The 21,877-nt window shown below is 46.9% G+C and overlaps 1 protein-coding gene across 4 annotated transcripts in view; it reads right to left on the reverse strand.

Annotated features, from left to right (window-relative positions):
• Positions 1–21,877, reverse strand: part of LOC141273393 (alpha-2-macroglobulin-like protein 1) — a 185,954-nt gene that overhangs the window by 29,677 nt on the left and 134,400 nt on the right. For all 4 annotated transcript variants that reach the window (XM_073685157.1, XM_073685156.1, XM_073685155.1 and 1 more), the window contains 5 exons: positions 16,853–17,009; positions 15,768–15,842; positions 12,799–12,961; positions 2,134–2,339; positions 346–561 (listed from right to left, as the gene is read on the reverse strand). In XM_073685157.1, coding sequence (XP_073541258.1) covers positions 346–561; positions 2,134–2,339; positions 12,799–12,961; positions 15,768–15,842; positions 16,853–17,009 — 817 coding nt within the window. The remainder of the gene's footprint in view (positions 1–345; positions 562–2,133; positions 2,340–12,798; positions 12,962–15,767; positions 15,843–16,852; positions 17,010–21,877) is intronic.

The following is a 21,877-nucleotide window of genomic DNA, read 5'->3' on the forward strand; positions in this document are numbered from 1 at the left end:
CTACTCAGGCCTCATACTACTCAGTAGTCTCGAAAGCTTGCAATTTGTTACCATCTTTTCAGTTAGCCATTAAAAGGAATCAACCACTGAAGACTCTCAAATCGTAATATTTTTCTATGTACTGGCTAACATGGTACAAAAATATATATTTTCCCTACTCATTCTTGAGATAGTAACACTTTTTTTTTGTTTACAGCTTGTTGCCTTTGAGACCGACCACCCCTGCTAGACAGCAGACCATGCACAGTGCTTACAGGCTCTTTTCTATGGAGCTTGTAAACACAATGCACATTTAACCCTGAAGACTGAATAATGTATTTAACAGGTAATTGACATTTCGCCCACCTGCACATAGACACAACTATTCCCACTTGATGTTACTGTATACTCTCCTGGAATGTCTGGAAGTGATGATCTCTGAAGCAGAAGTCGGTTGTCATTGTTCACACGAAACTGTTCCCGAAACCCATTGGTTGAAGTCAATGTCACAGTAGAATCTCCCTTGTCACTGAACGTGGCTTCTGCATATAAAGCCATGGCCTGAAGAGCCACGATAGTGTCCTTTGCAAGATTGAAAACGCAAAGTTATTTTAAGAATAAGCTTCAAGAAACATCCAATTTTTAAAGGGAAACTGTCTCTTAGTTATAGAGATAGCATGAGGTAGAGGGGGTTGTGCACAGATCTGTAATGGAGATGGGGGAAAGTATCTTAATTTTTATGGAGAGCAGAGAAAATGGACTGTAGACAAGGAGGAAAGAGGAAATAAGAGGAGTACTTCTGATACAGGAAACTAAGTTTCGGCAACAGCACCTTGGATATACACAGAGCTAAAAATTAAGCATGCATTAGAGCGAAGGACAATCCCACAGGAGAAAATACTGCCATTTTTGTGGGATTCTCCTTCCCTGTAATACATGATGAATTTGAGAATGATCAGGCTGCAAATTGCATATCAAGGGAGTATGATAATTAATGACGGAATAAATATTGAAGACTAAAGCTCAATGCCATTTTAGTACTTTAATGTAACCACCAACATATGTAAAAATCAACTTTTCCATGTCAAAAGTATCCAAACTCTTTTGCTACAGTAGCTCTATTGCGAAATTAGACCAAATGGACTAGCCTTTGCTCCCCAACAATGAACCTTGAGTGCCCATGACTGTTTTGTTTCCTTAGACCACCTTGAACTATGTATTCATTGGGACATCTTGGGGAGCAGTTTAGTTCATGAGATCACCATTTCTGGGTTAGATGATTGGGTCAAGAAGAAATTTTCACTCTGACATGGTGGATTATCATTCAAAACTGGCTGCAACCAACCTTTTTTACTCTGCTCGACTTCTACTGGTATCCCCATACCGAATGAAAGGAGCAGCAATCAGGCGTCTAAGCTGCCACCCCATTTTGTATGGATAAAAGTGCCCCCTGAGGCATAAAAAATCCTTGTTCTGCTGACAATGCCGATCCCAATGGTCAGACATCCACATGGATCAGCAAATTCATCACCTATCCCTAGGAAAAGTCATAACTTGTTTTCACTGTATAACACATTTAAGATATGTCTGCAGTGAAGGAACCTTTTTTGGATTCATGATGCCCTTGGTTTGAGCAGCGGGATCACATGACAGTCTTTTTCTTTAAAGGCAATCTAACTCTTAATTTAATGTTATACAGTATTTAGGTCTACCATTATGTGCTGATTAAATTTGTAATATATCCGTATGGTTATCAGAGTATATTTTCCTAATAGACCTTCAATCCTCTACTCAGACATAAAGAATAATATTTGTTTGCCTGCAGATACCAATAGGGGGAGCCATACTACATACTGTACTATTGTATAACCTGTATACAGTGAGCTCAGAAACTCCCCCTAGAGGTGGTTCGAAGTTACTCATTTAAATCTACATCCGTCGTGGGTTTGTAGACCTCTACAAAAAGAGAATAACTTTAACCCCCATAAAGATGCATTAAGAATTTGTGCAGCACAGAATTTGGGACCTCAAAGATGGACATTGAGCCCGAATGAAGATTAGACAGTGTGATTCTCTAAGTAATTATGACCTGACGACCAAATCCAAGTTCCGAATAAATTATTAATAGCTTTTCAAGTCTATAAATTTTTTTACCTGAGTAGAAGAAAAGCCTCCGAAAGCATTTTGCTGCTTGCTCAGCCAGCTCACAATCTGTGCCGCATGGAACAGGTCTTTTGTATTAGTGGAAAGCAGAGCCAGTAGCACGTAAGACGTCAGTTCCACCTCCGTAGATGAAGCCCGTTGCCAGAATCGCTCATCAGGCATCGGTTGGGGTTTTGGTTGCCAATATAGTTGTCCATCTTTACCAATAGGTGCAGTAAAACACACAAAAAAAGCCACACATGAGAGATACATTTCAGCAAGCTTCAAACATGCAGTAAAATACTTTGCAGAATTGCACATTGCGTCTTGACATCTATACATTGAGGCTGTTTAACCCCTTTCTGCAGCAGACAATTTTCATTTCTGCACTTTCATTTATTCCTTCCCTTTTTCCGAAAGCCATAATTTGAGAGCTGGTTTTCTCTAGGATGTAGCTTTGTATGACACCAATCATTTTACTGTATATTTTAATACAAATGAGAAAAAGAATCCCAGTTCAATCAAATGATGAAAAAATCCAACAATTTGAGTTTGTTTTTACATTATGCAGAAAAAATGACCTGGTAAAATAATTCTTTGGGTCAGTATGCTTACAGCAATACCAGACTTGTATCATTTTTATATTTAAATGGATAAAAAAATAAACAGAACTTTGTTAAAAAAAAATGTCTACTTAGCCATTTTCCAAGACTTGGGGTTGATTCTTTGCACGGTTGAGTGACATTTTTCTTATTATAAGTGATATAATTTTTTTTTTTTTTTATGTGGAATCGAAAAATAGCATTACTGCCTTTTCAATTTTAACATTTTTTACGTTATGTAATTTAGCGTACAGGTTAAAAAATGTTAGATTTTGATAGATCAGACTTTATCGACAGGGTGATAGGAAATATATATGACGCGCCCCTGGGCCTGTGTCGCGCTGCGGTGCGCACGCGGGAGCTTACCCGGAGCCGGATCCGTGGAGGGTTGTAGTCTCGTGGCGGTGACCCGGTCCGTGCCCAGGGAGTCAAACTGGACGGCAGTCTACTAGTAGTAAATAGTTGATGACTACGCCACCCGTTGAGTGCAGCCAGGGAGCTGCTGCTGCGGGGCAGACCGCTGAGGCCGATGGTAGGATTATGCAGCGTGATAGTATAACCCCCAACGGGAGGGGTATGGTCTCAGGGCAGCCGACGTGGATGATGGGGGTAGCAGGAACCACTCAGAGACGGTACGGTGTAGTTCAGGGTCTTTACTGGTAACAACGATAGACCCTCCCGGAGTACTTGCTAGCGAACGGGGCCTGGTCAGTCCTTGAGCAGATGGGATCTCCCCTGGCCAGGCGTAGTTGTAGGCCTCCCAAACTGACTGTACTCTTCTGGCTACCTTGCTAGAAGCTGATGTAAGTAGCCCACGTCCCTGAGTGTACCGTGTGGTGCTCACCCGTATGGCCGGTGACTCGGGGCCTTCTAATGGCTTCCGCTCCACGATGGCGGTGCTGGTCCCACGCGTGTGACCGTGCCTTCGGGCTTCTGGGCCAGAGGACCTGAAATCCCCTGCCTGACGGATTCTGCTGCTGGGTAGGAGTTAGTCCCCACAGCCTCGGACTCCGGGTCCGGTAAAGAATCTTCTTAGTCAGGGCGAACTCTGCAGCTGCCAGCCCCTGACTCCTTGTAACTCTGCTGTTTCCTATGCTGCTTCTTGTCTCTACTCCACTTGTCTGACTCACCCTGCCTCAGCCCCGGGTTTATACAGGGGAAGTTCTTCCCCTCCCAAGACTGGGCAGGAGGTGTGGCATGCACAGGATCCCTGACCAAAGGACCTCCCACCTGCTCTCAGACATAACATTACATTACTGTGGAAAACCAGACCCCTGGGGTGCCACATTCCCCCCTAGTGAAATTTAGTACTCCGGGACTAAACACATTTAGAAAAACATAACAAGGCATAAACATTAATAATACAATAAGAAAACATATAAAGATGGTTACGGCGTGTCCGCAACCGGGTGCAGTCTCTGAAGAGAGCAAGGTGTCCATTTCACCAACACAGGGAGACGTAACCAGGTAGGGGTCTGTCCTACCCCGAGTCCTTAACAGTCTCTAGTCCATCCTGGGTTACGCTCCAACTATGTACAAGGATTCCCGGTAAATCCACCAAGGATTCCTAAAAATAACTAGAAACACAAAATTATACACAAGCAACAAGACACAGAAAAACATAAATAAAACAATTTATACACTTTAAATTCTCCAGCGTGCGGGTAACTGGCCTCTAGTGGCCCGAGTGGACCTACGGAGCTGACTGTCTGGCCCTGAACTACAGGGTGTAGGAGCTGTCAAGGGTAAACTGGGCAGCTGTCTACCGGCTCTTTGTCTCACTAGGGGTACGGCAGGCTCACTATAAGCAGAGGGTTGATTCTCCTGTTCTGCTTGTGTGGAGTCTTCTGCCTCCTGGACCGGCTGTTCTTCCAGCTCTACCCGTTGCTCCGTAGGTTCTTGGGATGATGGTTGGAGGAAGGTGAGTACGGGTACCACAACTGCACCATTGACTTGAGTCCAAGACTGAGGGAAGTCCCCGAGCACGGTACTAACCATATCTTCCCTTTCTTCCACGGGTCGATGGTCTTCTTGTTCCTCTTCAGGGTTCCTCAGTTGTTCGGGACACTTCTTCAGGTGGTCCCGGGATACAATGGCTGTGGTTTCCCCTCCGTCTTTACTGATGGTACAGACCTTCAGGTTCTCGTGGCTTGAGGGCAGTACGGTGTACGGGTCCTTCTCCCACTGGTCGTCCAACTTGTGGAGCCGTCTCTTCCTCTTCAAGACCTGCTCTCCGGGTACCAGGGGAACAGCGGGAGCATACTGGTTGTAAGTTTTCTCTTGTCTTTCCCTAGCCTGACAGAGACTTCGCTCCACGCTCTCCTGTACTCTCCGGTACTGCTGCTGCCTCTCTGTGTCCCAGTCTGTTTCTGGTGAAGTGTCCTCGGGGGTCAGGACTCCCATTTCCAGGTCAACAGGTAACTTACCAGGTCTTGCCCTCATTAGGTAAGCCGGAGTACAGTTGGTGGAACCTACCGGGATGTGGTTGTATAGGTCCACCAGATCGGGCAACTTTTCAGGCCACAGACTGCGTTCTTCCAGGGGCAACGTTTTTAGAAGATCCGTTACCACCTGGTTCATTTTTTCACAAAGTCCATTAGTCTGCGGATGGTAGGGTGTCGTCCTTATCTTCCGGCAGCCATACAGATTGCAGAATTCCTGAAAGACCTCCGCTTCAAAGGCAGGTCCCTGGTCCGTCAGCACTTGGTCCGGGTACCCGTGTGGATGGCAGAAGTGCTGCTGGAAGGCTCTAGCTGCTGTTTGAGCCGTTAAGTCCTTGACGGGGACGACAACCAAGAACCGGGAGTAATGATCCACGATGGTTAACGCGTAGACGTAGCCACTTCTGCTTGGGGTCAGTTTTACATGATCCAAGGCTACCAGTTCCAACGGTTGCCGGGTGACGATGGACTGCAGGGGAGTCTTCTGGCTGGCTCGGTCCTTCCTTCTCAGGTTGCACGGGCCACAATCTCTGCACCACTTCTCGATGGTTCCCCTCATGCCTACCCAGTGGAACCGCTCGCGCAGCAGGAACTCCAGCTTTTTCCACCCAAAGTGTCCAGCTCCGTCGTGGTATGCCTCCATCACCATGGCTGCGTCTCTTCGTGGCACCACTACTTGCCAGAGTAATTCATGCGTCCGGGAGTTAACCATTCTGCGGCACAACTTCCCTTTGTAAAGGAACAGTCGACTCTTCTCTGCCCATAGTTGTTTGGCTTCCTCCGGAGCGTCTGGTTCAAGGCGAGCCTCCGGCCGAGTCAGCATCTCCTTCACCAGTCGGACGGCAGGGTCGCTGTCTTGCGTTTCCGCCCAGTTGTAGTGGGGTAAGGGGTTCAACGTAGCAGCCTGCTTACTCCTTACCCGGTGGGAATACTGAATAGTCCCATGACGGTGGAATGCAGGGAGTTCAACTTCTTCCAGTCCCTCCGGATCTTCTCCTCCGTCCGGCAGGTTGGGCATCCTGGACAGGGCGTCCGCGTTGGTATTGGAGCGTCCTGCCCGGTATTTAATTGTGAACTCGTAGTTGGACAGACGGGCCATCCACCTCTGCTCCAGGGCACCGAGTCTTGCCGTGTCCAGGTGTGTCAGCGGGTTGTTATCCGTGTACACGGTGAACCGGGAAGAAGCGAGGTAATGCTTAAAGCGCTCAGTGATTGCCCATACTACGGCCAGGAACTCTAACTTAAATGAGCTGTAATTCTCGGGGTTCCTTTCGGTGGGTCGCAGTTTTCGGCTGGCGTAGGCGATTACTCGTTCCTTCCCCTGCTGGATCTGGGACAGTACGGCTCCTAGCCCGATGTTACTGGCGTCGGTGTAGAGGATAAAGGGCTGGCTATAATCCGGGTATGCCAGGATTTCGTCCCCCGTGAGGGCCATCTTCAGCTGGCGGAAGGACTCTTCTTCCAGCTCTTCCCATTTGAAGGGCGGCTTCTGGTTCTTGGCCTTCCGGGACTGGCCTATCAGGAGGTCCTGCATAGGTGCTGCCTTTTTGGTGAAACCGGGAATAAACCTTCGGTAGTAGCCTACCAACCCGAGGAACTGCCGCACTTCTTTTACGCTGGAGGGGCTTGGCCATTCCTTAATTGCGGTGATTTTATCAGGGTCGGGAGCCACTCCGTCAGCGCTCACTACGTGTCCCAGGTACTGCACCTTTGGTTTCAGGAGGTGACACTTGGAGGGTTTCACCTTTAGGCCGTAACTCGCCAGAGCCTCGAACACTTCCGCCAGGTGTTTCAGGTGGTCCTCATACGTCTTGGAATATACGATGACATCGTCCAGGTACAACAGGACCATCTCGAAGTTTCTGTGGCCCAGACAACACTCCATTAGGCGTTGGAAGGTTCCTGGTGCGTTGCAGAGTCCGAACGGCATGCAGGTGAACTCGCTAAGTCCCATCGGGGTGGTGAATGCGGTCTTCTCCCGGTCCGCCTCTGCTACAGGAACCTGCCAGTACCCGCTAGTGAGATCCAAGGTAGAGAAGAAGTTAGCAGATCTTAAAGCAGCCAATGACTCCTCTATCCTTGGTAAGGGGTACGCATCCTTGTGTGTGATACGGTTGATTTTCCGGTAATCTACACACATCCTCATGGTGTTGTCTTTCTTTTTGACTAAAACTAATGGGGCTGCCCAGGGGCTACAACTATCCCGGATTACCCCAGCCTCCTTCATGTCTCTAAGCATCCCCTTGGCGTGTTGGTAATGTGCAGGGGGTACGGGTCGATACCTCTCTTTTATGGGAGGATGATCTCCCATGGGGATGCGATGTTCTACCCCCTTGACTCGCCCGAAGTCTAACGGGTGTTTACTAAACACTCTCTCATACTCTTGAACCACCCGATAGACTCCTTGTTTCTGATGTGAGGGAGTGGAGTCAGTACCCAGATGTAGTTGCTGACACCAGTCCTCCATGTCTTTCTTAGAGCCGTTACCTTCCTCCGGGTGAGATGGAGGCAAGGGTTCCACAGATTGTATAGAATTTTGATTAGTGATATATAATTTGGCTAGCGTGGCATACCGGGGCAGGTACACTTCCCTCTCCCCGATATTTATTATGCGAACGGGCACCCTCCCATGGCGTACATTGACGACCCCCCGTGCTGTCAAAATGGTGGGCCTACTGTCTGAGTAAACTGGTTCTACCATTGCCTGGTAATCTCTACCTCTCAGACCAATAGCTGCCCGGCACCAAATCATCATTTCACTTTTTGGGGGCATGGCAATAGGAAAAGGGTCACACATTCTTACGCTACCAATCTCACCGCCGGAGAGTTCCACTTGTTGCCGTTGCATCAGTGCCCGGATCTCTTTCTGGAGCACCCGCTGCTCGCCGGAGCTGGCATTCTTGGCAACCTGCTGTAAAAGGAAAATCACCTCTGCAAGACAATTTTCAATTACATTAGTTCCTAGAGTTATTTTTGGGTGACTCTCATGTTTATCAATATCTACAATGATCAGTCCCTGTGCGGCCAGTTCGACTCTACCAATTTTGATGGTCACCTCTTTAAATCCGATCTGTGGCACGGGCTGACCATTGCTGGCGATGATACTCAAGTCGTCGTCGGGGTAGCGGGTAATATCCGAGTCATTCCAGTACTGCTTGAAGAGCACGTACGGGATGGTGGTGACCTGTGACCCGGTGTCCAGTAGGGCACTCATGGGAATGCCATCCAGTACCACAGGCAAGACTGGACGTCCTCCCACATATCTGTCGCGCCAGTTCGATGGGCCTGGTGATCTTTTTCCTGGGGGTTGGCCCTCTACCCCAGGTTGTGCCCGTTTAAAGAACAGTACCTTGCCATATGTCCGGGTTGATTGCAGCGGCGGCAGATGGGTCGTCCGTCCTCACTGTATCGGTCACTGGGTCTTCCTCTGGCCGGTGGGGTCCTCCTTGGTCGACGCCACGGGATGTCCTCCGGTCCGGATGCCAGCTGGATCTTCCCTGGGGTGGAAACCTGTAAAGACTGCACAGTTCGGGTTAGCGCAGCAACGCTCTTAGCTAGCTCTTGGACCTGATGGTGTAGGTCTGGAGCCGGGTCATTGTCCAAAGCCTGCGCATCAGCTCCCACAGGCCCTGCTGACAAGGGCGCCGCCTCCTGGTAGTAAGTGGTAGTGGGGCGTCTGTGGGTCACAACGCCACCTGGTGCCGGTTCTCGGAGCACCCGGATGGCTCTGTCCTTGAACTGTGCAAAGTCCAGATGGGGATCCTGTAAGGCCATTGCCCGCAACTGGGTTCGGTGGGCATTGCAATATAAACCCTCTATAAATTGTTCAGTCAACAGCCTGTCCTCGTTTCCCACCCCATCAGGGTCGGTCTGCTTTATGGCCCTCAGGGCCTCTTGTAGGTTTAGTGCATAGTCCCTTATACTCTCATGCGCTCGCTGCTTGCACCCGTAGAATCTAAGCTTAATCTCGGCTGAGGTGCGGGTATCAAAGGTGTCCTTCAGCCGGGTTAGTATCCCTGCGACAGTCTTCCTCCCAGGTGGCCAGGATTTTACTTCCCTTTTGGCTGCCCCTGTTAGTTGGGCCACCAGGATGCTCACTTTTTGCTCTTCTGTGAGGGGGTACACCTGGAAGAGGCTATCCAGCTTTTCTCTAAAGTCATGCAGGGTATGTGACTCCCCTGAGTACTGGGGTAGCCAAGCTGCTCCCGGGATATAGGGCATGGTGAAGGGCATAACTGCAGCAGCGGTAGCGCTGGCGGGGGTTGAGGCAGTGAAGCTCTCCTCCGTATCCGACATCTTCCTCCCCCCTAGTGGACCGTGGCCTACCTTGCGATGATCCTCTTCCGTAGGCCGCGGCTCCGCAGTGGATCGTCAGGGTTGAGGACCTTCCGTCGCGCTCCTGTGACGTCGGCGTCTGCTGGGCTCCTTCCAGGACCTTACGCAACGTCCGGACGTGAGGCGGGGCTTCAGTTCTCGCGCGCTTTCGGAGTCCACGCCCCTCTTCTTCCCGCGCGGCGTCCTCAAGATGGCGTCCAATGGCGGGAAAACTCCACGGATGGCGGGAAGAAGGTCGAAGATGGCGCCGGATGGCGGGAAAACTTCGCGGATGGCGGGAAGAAGGTAGAAGATGGCGCCGGATGGCGGGAAACCTCCACGGATAGCGGGAATCTTCACCACTGGTAAGTTTGAACAGTCTTTGCTTTTCAGGCACGCAGTACCCGGTGGTTGCGGGCACGAAATCCTGCCGACTACGCCAAAGTTGACGCGCCCCTGGGCCTGTGTCGCGCTGCGGTGCGCACGCGGGAGCTTACCCGGAGCCGGATCCGTGGAGGGTTGTAGTCTCGTGGCGGTGACCCGGTCCGTGCCCAGGGAGTCAAACTGGACGGCAGTCTACTAGTAGTAAATAGTTGATGACTACGCCACCCGTGGAGTGCAGCCAGGGAGCTGCTGCTGCGGGGCAGACCGCTGAGGCCGATGGTAGGATTATGCAGCGTGATAGTATAACCCCCAACGGGAGGGGTATGGTCTCAGGGCAGCCGACGTGGATGATGGGGGTAGCAGGAACCACTCAGAGACGGTACGGTGTAGTTCAGGGTCTTTACTGGTAACAACGATAGACCCTCCCGGAGTACTTGCTAGCGAACGGGGCCTGGTCAGTCCTTGAGCAGATGGGATCTCCCCTGGCCAGGCGTAGTTGTAGGCCTCCCAAACTGACTGTACTCTTCTGGCTACCTTGCTAGAAGCTGATGTAAGTAGCCCACGTCCCTGAGTGTACCGTGTGGTGCTCACCCGTATGGCCGGTGACTCGGGGCCTTCTAATGGCTTCCGCTCCACGATGGCGGTGCTGGTCCCACGCGTGTGACCGTGCCTTCGGGCTTCTGGGCCAGAGGACCTGAAATCCCCTGCCTGACGGATTCTGCTGCTGGGTAGGAGTTAGTCCCCACAGCCTCGGACTCCGGGTCCGGTAAAGAATCTTCTTAGTCAGGGCGAACTCTGCAGCTGCCAGCCCCTGACTCCTTGTAACTCTGCTGTTTCCTATGCTGCTTCTTGTCTCTACTCCACTTGTCTGACTCACCCTGCCTCAGCCCCGGGTTTATACAGGGGAAGTTCTTCCCCTCCCAAGACTGGGCAGGAGGTGTGGCATGCACAGGATCCCTGACCAAAGGACCTCCCACCTGCTCTCAGACATAACATTACATTACTGTGGAAAACCAGACCCCTGGGGTGCCACATATACAGTACAGACCAAAAGTTTGGACACACCTTCTCATTTTAAGATTTTTCTGTACTTTCATGACTATGAAAATTGTACATTCACACTGAAGGCATCAAAACTATGAATTAACACATGTGGAATTATATACTTAACAAAAAAGTGTGAAACAACTGAAAATATGTCTTATATTCTAGGTTCTTCAAAGTAGCCACCTTTTGCTTTGATGACTGCTTTGCACACTCTTGGCATTCTCTTGATGAGCTTCAAGAGGTAGTCACCGGAAATGGTTTTCACTTCACAGGTGTGCCCTGTCAGGTTTAATAAGTGGGATTTCTTGTCTTATAAATGAGGTTGGGACCATCAGTCTTGTTGTGCAGTAGTCAGGTGGATACACAGCTGATAGTCCTACTGAATAGACTGTTAGAATTTGTATTATGGCAAGAAAAAAGCAGCTAAGTAAAAAAAAACGAGTGGCCATCATTACTTTAAGAAAGGTCAGTCAGTCCCAAAAATTGGGAAAACTTTGAAAGTGTCCCCAAGTGCAGTTGCAAAAACCATCAAGCGCTACAAAGAAACTGGCTCACATGAGGACCGCCCCAGGAAAGGAAGACCAAGAGTCACCTCTGCTTCTGAGGATGTTTATCCGAGTCACCAGCCTCAGAAATCGCAGGTTAACAGCAGCTCAGATTAGAGACCAGGTCAATGTCACACAGAGTTCTAGCAGCAGACACATCTCTACAACTGTTAAGAGTGCAGCAGGCCTTCATGGTAAAATAGCTGCTAGGAAACCACTGCTAAGGACAGGCAACAAGCAGAAGAGACTTGTTTGGGCTGAAGAACACAAGGAATAGATATTAGACCAGTGGAAATCTGTGCTTTGGTCAGATGAGTCCAAATTTGGGGATTTATTCAAAATTGAAGTGATACTGAACCAGCATGGCTACCACAGCATCTTGCAGCGGCATGCTATTCCATCCGGTTTGCGTTTAGTTGGACCAACATTTATTTTTCAACTGGACAATGACCCCAAACACACCTCCAGGCTGTGTAAGGGCTATTTGACCAAGAAGGAAAGTGATGGGGTGCTACGCCAGATGACCTGGCCTCCACAGTCACCAGACCTGAACCCAATCGAGATGGTTTGGGGTGAGCTGGACCGCAGAGTGAAGGCAAAAGGGCCAACAAGTGCTAAGCATCTCTTGGAACTCCTTCAAGATTGTTGGAAGACCATTTCCGGTGACTACCTCTTGAAGCTCATCAAGAGAATGGCAAGAGTGTGCAAAGCAGTCATCAAAGCAAAAGGTGGCTACTTTGAAGAACCTAGAATATAAGACATATTTTCAGTTGTTTCACACTTTTTGGTTAAGTATATAATTCCACATGCGTTAATTCATAGTTTTAGTGTCTTCAGTGTGAATGTACAATTTTCATAGTCATGAAAATACAGAAAAATCTTAAAATGAGAAAGTGCGTCCAAACTTTTGGTCTGTACTGTATATTTTATATATATTTTTGTATTGGGAAAAGGTGAGTGATTCGCAGCCCATTCGCATGTCTGTTCAAGCATTGGGCCTCCCGATTTAGAAAATACAGAAAATGCCTTTAACTTGTTGATTAACCCCTTTGTCAACAGTAACCAAAATATCTGTCATAGTTGAGTCCTATTTACCCCTGTCGTACCTCGCCACACCTCTGCCGCAACTGCTGGGATCGTAGATAACACTGATCCCAGCAATTTATTTCCGTTAAATGTCAGTAGCGACTGCTTTGATACCACTTAAGGTGTCTGACAAAGGGAGGTGACCTGTAAAATTTTCACAGCGCACAGATACATTATAAAGTTGGCAGGAACTGTCCTATTAGGCCAAGACAGTGGCGGGTCGTAGGTGCTTCAACTGTTAGAAAATTGTCAACGAACCTTTTTTCACAGCTTTCTGCTCCAGTCTATCCAATAAGATCTTCCTGTAATAAGTGTCTCCATATAATGTGAAGGCATAAGCAAGCAAGGCCTGGGTGTACATATTATTAACATTCAAAGCCAATTGTTGCAGGCAAAGAACTGAATCTCTAACCAGAGGGTCCTGGAATAAAAATCCACTCAATTAAAGTTTGAATTTTCTCCAATTAGATGCAGTAAAAAGACAAATGACAACTTTTCCAAACTATCTGAACTGATTCAGAGTTTAGCCTCCAAGCAGAAAATTCTGAATTTTTGTCTCTATATGGGTCTATATCTTTCAGACCATGAATGCTGAGATTTTTACTCTTTTCTCTTACTTAAAGGGGTTATCCACCTTTGAAGACAATTTTTTGTTACTTAAATGCATGTAATTGAGGTTCAAAATAATTTTTGCAATTGGTTTGTATTAAAATTTTTGCACCATTTGCCTCCTATAACTGCTGTATTATACCGTCTATTGATGGTTGCAGAATGCGTTACCGGGGTCGGGCACTTTATTTTATCAGATGTGTTGGGTACATAATTTTGTGACATTTACTATTATGAAGGTATGACAGGTTCTCCTCCTATACTTGTTAGTGCAGCCTTCCTCACAGACTGCACAGATCTCCTAGCCATACAATGGCTGCTGGTGGAGTAACATATGACCAGACCTGTCCATCAGTCTCCTCCAATAGAAAATCAGTTTAATCATGTGAGGTTTTCAATTGGACAAGGCTGATGGACAGGTCTGGTCACTGCTCCTCCACCATTGTATGGACTGGAGAGCTGTGCAGTCTGTGAGGAAAGCTGCACTAACAAGAGCAGGAGGAGAACCTGTCATACCTGTATAATAGTAAGTGCCACAAAATCATATCCCAATATATCTGATAAAATAAAGATAATGTGCAACATATTCCACAACCAGCAATAGACTGTGTAATATACTGGATATATGTTTTTAAATGTTTTCTATTGAAACCCAATTTCAAAAATGATTTTTAGCCCCAATTGCATACATTTAAGCAAGAAAAAAACTGTCCACAAAAGGTGGACAACCCCTTTAAGGGTATTTCATGGCACCATTAGGAGCACAATATTACCAGTAGAAGGAGTATGTGTTTATGCTAATCAGTTTAATTATAATCTAAAAAATACAAAACAAAATGTTCTGAAATGTTCACCTTTTTGCACCTATTTTATATCATATTAATTAATTACTTAATTAACACTAAGAAATCTATTTGTGTCTCATGAGTAAGGAACTTAACCACAACCCTGTCTCTTCACTGTCTTGTATGTGGCTGGAAGACAACTGGCTGCAGCAGAAGCCTCCCTCCCCTGCCTTGTCTGCAGAAGGACAAGATAGGCTAAGCTCCACCGTTTGTCTAAGGGAATGAGGCATGAGCTGGCCATTAGTCAAAAATGGAACTGATCATTAGGAAATTAACCAATGTGTTCTTTGGAGGAGAAATTGTTTCACAAAGCAATATAAGCTGAAGCCAGGCAAACAGCAAAAGCAACTACATATTTTGGTTAATAAACAAAAAAGAACTAAGAGTACAATTGGCTTACAAAGAGAAAAAAATATTTATTAATCAATAGGTATACAGTACCAAAATTTACATATTATGAGTATAAAAATAGGAGACAAAAAAGTGCAAAGTGCCTATCAAAAGCTCCCAAGATGTAACGCGTCCCATCCCAATACGATCAAGTCATTAGAGTCACCAAAGAGCCTACATAACTAGTCAGGAATATGCATATAGAGTGCTCCTGTCAACATTGGATTGCACTCATCACTAGAGTAGTGACCTGAGCAAGTGTAAAAGAGACTCAAATTGCCAGGTGGTTGAAAATATTGTACTCACCACAGGGACAAGACCAGATTGGGTGGGAACGCAAGTAAGGGGGGGGGCACCAGGTAGCATGCGCACCTCGACGCGCGTTTCGCTGTCACAGGGCAGCTTTCTCAAGATTCAGACATAGTCCGTGGGACAGTAGTCATGCCTAACGCAGAGAGATTGACGGGCTGAACTGCCCCGATGTCACGACAATTGCCGAGGAATTCCTACGCCTGTGTGATGGAAATCAGTTTTCCGGGCATGCGCATTGAAGCTGGGTGCACGTCCTCAGCTTCATTTGCCATATGCTTAGGAATCCACTGTGAGTCACAAGGGCAGTTTGGCCACATTTTTTCTGTCCAGAGATGCTTACCCTCTTCTTCACCTCTTGGCAGCGGCAGTGCAAATGGCGTATGCTAACAACATGCATGAATCCTCTGACTCACAGTTGCTTCCATAGCATGTGCATATAGCAAATAAAGCTGGGCATGTACACCCAGTTTCAATGCGCATGCCCAGGGAGCTGGTTGTCAGCACGCAGGGGTGGGATTTCCTTGTTTAGCCTGAGAATAACATGTTAGTGATGCACATTGCATGACCTGTAAGACATTGAAGGCAGTTTAGTAGGGATAAATGATGTGACAGGTTCCCTTTAAAACTAGCAGTAATGATAGTGATGATAGTAACGACAGCAATGCAGTGAACATCTACTTCTTATGCATTTCCTGCCATCTCTTCTTACTGGAGGATTCATCCAAAAGGTGTCCATAATGATTGTAATAGTCTGAAAAATGCCCAATCATTCTCACTTCCTACAGCAAAATAACTGACTGCGTTGCAAATCTTACCATGAGCATCAAGTAGAGCACGCCTATTATCAATTTTACTCACAATTGTACAATTATCTCTGTTTACAGGCATAGTGCTCAGGTGTCTAACGGAGGTCAAGTTCTTGAGATCCTTCTAGGAAATATGAGTCTTGGAAAATTGCCTGGTCTACAATCCTTTAAGGCATACAAGTGCGTTTTGCATTAATGTCACACATGACCTAAAAATGGACTTGCTATGTTAATCCATATTTAATTTTTGTAGTTGATTACTTACTTGTGGAGATTTCCCTGCCTCCAGCAGTGCTATTGTAACATAAGTGGAAAGGGACACATCATCTTCAACACCCCCCTGTAACATAAGTATTATTTAGCACAAGAACAGTGGACACATTGATGTTTGGATACATATTATCTGATAATTCATAGGACCATGTAATGAAGTGAAGTATTGTCTTCCACCTAAGTCCCACAGTGTTGGCACACACGGCAATATAAAACCGGCTGAAGGGTCATATGACAATCTTTTTCTCCCATAGAAAGGACAAAAAGTAGAACTCTCTTTCCTGTGAAGATGTGTGTCATGCGTGGGGGTTCTAATCCTTCAGCCTGTTCTTTTTGGTCGGCTTCTCTGCCCACCAAGCCACAGCAGATACACCTTTTCTCTGGATGTTTAGTTTTTGTTATCCTTGCTTCAGTCTGTTTAAGGTAACAGATGTCTTCATTTTCTCATTTGTCTGCCCTATCACCTTTTCCACTGCAGCATTATATACCTTCCTCCTGCTGGTATTTCCTGCTTGTAATAGTCTCATTTGGATGTCCAGCCATACTGCTGCCATTTTAGCCAGTCAGTGAAACACCAGCTAGGGTTTATCTCTCTGCTGCTTTTGTTCTTTATCCTACACTTATTTTCTGTCACTTTTTAGAAAGTTGTCGGCATATTTTCGAACAATACATATTTAATCCTTTATTTAGTATTTTGTGGTTTGTTTTAATCACTCTGGGATCTCTTTCTATTTCAGCACACTTTCCCTTCTGTAGGTAATTTACACTCTGCTTTGCCCTCTGGTTCTTTAGGAGGAACATAAAGTGCTCGATGGCCTTTCAGGCAGCTTAGGTACAAGTTGCCATCATTTACTCTGTGGTTAGGGCTATCTAGGCTCATGCAGGAACCACTAGGGACTGCAGGGTCAGGATGTCTTGTCTGTACATAAACTGGCAGGGTAAGTTGCAGTTTTTAGTGTGTTACCTATTTCTCCTGAGTGAGTTGCTACACAAAGATAATGTGGTATTGTCAATTAATCAACAAAGTCAGGCTTTCTATATTGTCTAGATCACAACAGAACAAAGAAATGGTCATACCTTCATGGATGAGTGGAACAGTTTGCCCACATTTCGAAAGCAGCCAGAATAGAATCGGTTTCTTGTTAACCAAGCATAGGAGGCGCTGAGCTGAACTTCATCAACAAAAATGTAAGGTTGCGATTTACTGAACGTCTTCACAACAAAAGCAGTCAGCCTTAAAAAAAATCAGACATGATGGTGAGGAAAAATGTGATTGCTCTTACATTTGATGCCCAATGCCCTGTAGGTGCCCCCTCATATGGTTTACTTGCAGGAATAATACAGTGCCTATTATCAATGATGCCACAAGCAGATTGTTAAAGATAATTTAGTATGCCAAAGTAAATACCACAATACCATGTTAAAGTAATACTGTTAAACACTATAGTGACCATTAGTATTATGATCAGGGTTGCCAACTTGAATTTTCATTTTTTCTGGGTAGCTTAGCAAAAAAATCACAGACAATATTTTTTAGGGACACATTGACAAATTATAAATCATACATCTCTACAGCCCATAATTCTCATATGAAGACATCAGCTGCAATTAGTGTAAACTTGAAAAATGATGATAATTACAGTCAAAATAATTTGAATAAGTTTCTTCAGCTTAAAAAAAAAAAAATCGGAAATGTCTTCATTTTTTTTACAGACAGGGCAAAAAAGTTCCGTATTTTATGGACTATCTTGGAATTTCTGGGCGGTTGGCAATCATGATTATTTATGATTTGTTCTATTTGTGCACCCCAAGTGCCAGGACATCATTGGAGCCTCTTAAGCTGGGTCATAACTTACAATGGATCATGCCTTGTAGAAACCTGCTGTATGGTGGCCTATTTACTAGTGCTCAAGAATCCAAACCAAACAATGCCCAATTATAAGTCTCATATAGTGATGAGCGAGCACTAAAATGCTCGGGCACTCGTTGTTCGAGTCGAGCAAACTGGAATGCTCGAGTGCTCGCTCCGAGTAACGAGCCCAATGTAAGTCTATGGGAAACTTGAGCATTTTTCAAGCAGCCCCCCCAGTGGTCTGCAGAGGGCCTAAAAATTGCCCAAATTGATGGGAACAGTGCTCAAATGGCATGGGAACAGCATGGGGAAGACCCCTGGAAGCATTTCTGACTCCCAGGTCACTGCTGTCAACCACGTTGTCAGAGGTATTACGCCACTTTTACGGACTCACAATAAAACATGCAAAAACAAAACCAAAATGGATTTTCCTGGGAAATATATTAAGGAACATCCTTTCTAGGGTAATGACTTGTATATAAGGCAAAATAAATATACAAAAAAAATGCTCCTCCACACCTTGGGCTATGTTCACAAGCAGCATTTTTGATGGGTTTTTGCACTTTTGCATTGCTTTCATCAAGACAAATGCATTCACCTGGAAATGTCATTTTAACATTTTACAACCTTATCTGGCCATGTGGTGTGTGAGACATGATCAGACACATGCATACAGTGCTGAAAAGACATGGGAACAGCATGGGGAAGACCCTTGGAAGCATCTGACTCCCAGGTCACTGCCTAAAAGTGTGCCCATCAGAAGTGATCCTTGGCGCATGCGAAGATGCCTCCTGCCATGCACCTGTCATTGCAGACTTGCAACAATCACCGTCCACGTGATTGTCCCAGCGCAGTGTTCAGTTGTCCCTACCCCATTCCTTGGAATTAAAGCGCAAGTATGCAGCTAGCCAGCCACCCACAGGCCGCAATACTAAACTGACACATTTCTGGACTGCTTGCTTTCACTTGAAATGTGGCCTTTTAATCTCGTGGAGGCGGAAGCTGTCCACAACCTCATAGCGGCGGTGGCCGAGTGTCCATACTCAGTCCCCAGCCGCCACTATTTCTCCCAGTATCGTCTCCGCCTTCCACAAGCACGAGCCCTACAGCATTACCTGTGCCCTCCCCAGTGGACTTAAGTGGGAAGGACCGCCTAACCTCAAACACGTGGACAGGTGAATGTGGCCAGGGATGGTACATATCACTAGAGCCAAGTCCACAGTAAAAAATCTGCCATAAAGTGTCCGGGAACCTTCCCACACACTTTGCTTAGCCAGGGCTACTTCTCGGCAGGGTTTGACGGGCCCACCAAAGAACCGGAGAATCCTCCAGTGGGCCCCGGCTTCTCCTTCAGGAGAGTTCATAGAGGTCATGATGATGATAGAGGTCGCGATGATAATAGAGTCCACCATCTCCTTAGCTTGCTGCTGGTACTTTCTATGGGAATCAGCTTGGCTCCAACCAGCCTGGAATATTTCCAATGAACTATGGCACCACGCCATGGTATTAGAAGTGCCCCCAGTACCAGTAGCAAAGCCATCCACAATTTCCTTTTCTTCTGCCCAAATACATTAGCTTCTCAAAAAGGAGCATAAGATACTGAGTGGCCCACGCAAACAGCCATAGAGTGTTCGGGAACCTTCCCACACACTTTTCTTAGCCAGGGCTGCTTTTCAGCAGGGTTGGACGGGCCCACCAGAGAACCGGAGAATCCTCCGGTGGGCCCTGGCTTCTCAATCAGGAGAGTTCATAGTGCTGAGGTGTAGTCGTGATGATGATAGAGGCCACCATCTGCTTAGTTTTCTGTTACTTTGAATGCAAGCGCAAGAATACAGCCAGCCAGCCACCCACAGGCCTCAATACTAAACTGCCACATTTCTAAACTACTTGCTTGCTTGCACTTGAAATGTGGCCTTTAAGGCTCATGGAGGCGGAAGCTGTACACAACTTTATGGCGGCGGCGGCCAGGTGTCCATACTCGGTCCCCAGCCACCACTATTTCTCCCGGTGTCATCTCCGCCTTCCACCAGCATGAGTCCCACAAGAGTACCCGTGCCCTCCCCAGTGGACTTAAGTGGGAAGGACCACCTAATCTCAAACACGTGGACAGGTGAATGTGGCCAGGGATGGTACATCTTACTAGAGCCAAGTCCACAGTAAAAAGCAGCCATAAAATGTCCGGGAACCTTCCCACACACTTTTCTTAGCCAGGGCTAATTCTTGGCAGGGTTGGACAGGCCCAGCAGAGAACCGGAGAATCCTTCGGTGGGTCCTAGCTTCTCCTTCAGGAGAGTTCATAGTGCTGAGTAGAGATGAGCGTTGTTCTACTCGAACTGTTCGCCAATCTCAAATTCGAGCTGTTTTGGGGGGTGTTCGAGCCGTTCGGCGAACACGAACAATTTGAGAAAAATTCGGCTGTTCGAGGTTATGTTCGATAACTGTTCGTGCACCAAAATCATAACTGGATTTTTTCTCAGTAATGATGAAAATTAATGTTAATACGCAGTTTGAGTGTACAGCGGGGTGGGGGGAGGGGCAGGGGATGGATCTCTGCAGGAACAATGAAGATCTCCATTTTTTTTTTCTCTTTCCCGCATTTGCAGTGGGGAGGTGCAATCTGTCAGCCTATCAGCAGCGCACACACGGAGCGAAGTGCTTTTTTTCACACAAGCAAGGGCATGTGTCATTGGCAGTGTATGTCACATGTCCTTGCTCTATAAGACCAAGCCATTTTCCCCGTCGCCACCATTTTCTCACTGCTGCAGCTGCGTGTTAGACGGCACCGCTGTTGCTGTGTGCGCTATACCTTGTTAATTTCAAGCCAATTTTCGCACAAATCTACAGATAGCTTGGGAGTAGGGAATAGTTGTGATTGCAGCCCTTTTAAGGACTAGGTTACAGCATTTCCTACGACTTTTATCAGGCAGGTCTGTGCTCTTAAATAGATAGATTGTGGGAGTAAAGACTAATTGTAATTGGAGTCCTTTTCAGGACTAGGTTACATCAGTTCCTATCAGTTTTTGCCAGGCAGGTCTGTGCCAGTGCTGTGCAAGTTTTTATCACAGCATTTGGCTGAATCTAGCAAAGCTAATCCTTTTTGGCCTATTGCAGAGTGTGTTAGTCAGTGGAGTAGCCTATCTGTGTTGCAAGATATACCACCTGTGTATAGAATACCAATTTTTTTACTGCACCTAGTGAAGTAAAATCTTTTGGGCATAGCATCATTCTATTAGTCCATCTATACTGACCTCCATCAGGTTGCAAATTGAATATAATTTTTTTCTGCATCTAGCTCTGAAAAAATATTGGGCTTCTAGCTGTGTGTGGGACTTGTTCTATTAATCCATCTATACAGACCTCCATCAGGTTGCAAACTGAATATATTTTTTTCTGCATCTACCTCTGAAAAAATATTGGGCTTCTAGCTGTGTGTGGGACTTGTTGTATTAGTCCATCTATACTGACCTCCATCAGGTTGCAAACTGAATATATTTTTCTGCATCTACCTCTGAAAAAATATTGGGCTTCTAGCTGTGTGTGGGACTTGTTCTATTAATCCATCTATACAGACCTCCATCAGGTTGCAAACTGAATATATTTTTTTCTGCATCTACCTCTGAAAAAATATTGGGCTTCTAGCTGTGTGTGGGACTTGTTCTTGTAACGGGTCCGGGAGGCGGAACCTCTGAGCTACTATACAAGGGGGCGGCCCTTGTAAGGGAGCGGGTGGCAGTCTCTGGATGAACGGACAGGGAGATACGGCAAGTGATCAGGGCAGTCTCTGGGTGAACGGACAGGGAGATACGGCAAGTGATCAGGGCAGTCTCTGGGTGAACGGACAGGGAGATACGGCAAGTGATCAGGGCAGTCTCTGGGTGAACGGACAGGGAGATACAGCAAGTGATCAGGGCAGTCTCTGGGTAAGGGGTAGGTACGACCTGTGATGGCAGAGCCTCCGGGTAGGCTAGCAGGCAGATGGTAGATGGGTGCTCCCAGGTGAGCAGGCGAGAGTCTCTGGAATAGCAGGTGGTCACGGCACGTGACGGCGGAGCCTCCGGGCTGGCAGGCAGGCAGGTAACGGAGAAGCGCTCCCAGGTGAGCGGGCAAGAGTCTCTGGAATAGCTGGTGGTCACCGCAAGTGACAACGGGACCTCCGGGCTGGCAAGCAGGCAGGTAACGGAGATGCGCTCCCAGGTGAGCGGGCAAGAGTCTCTGAGATAGCTGGTGGTCACAGCACGTGACAACGGAGC

This window comes from Phyllobates terribilis, unplaced genomic scaffold, assembly GCF_046119375.1.
Source record: "Phyllobates terribilis strain yellow unplaced genomic scaffold, ASM4611937v1 Scaffold_5__5_contigs__length_657084704, whole genome shotgun sequence".
NCBI classification, from domain to species: domain Eukaryota; kingdom Metazoa; phylum Chordata; class Amphibia; order Anura; family Dendrobatidae; genus Phyllobates; species Phyllobates terribilis.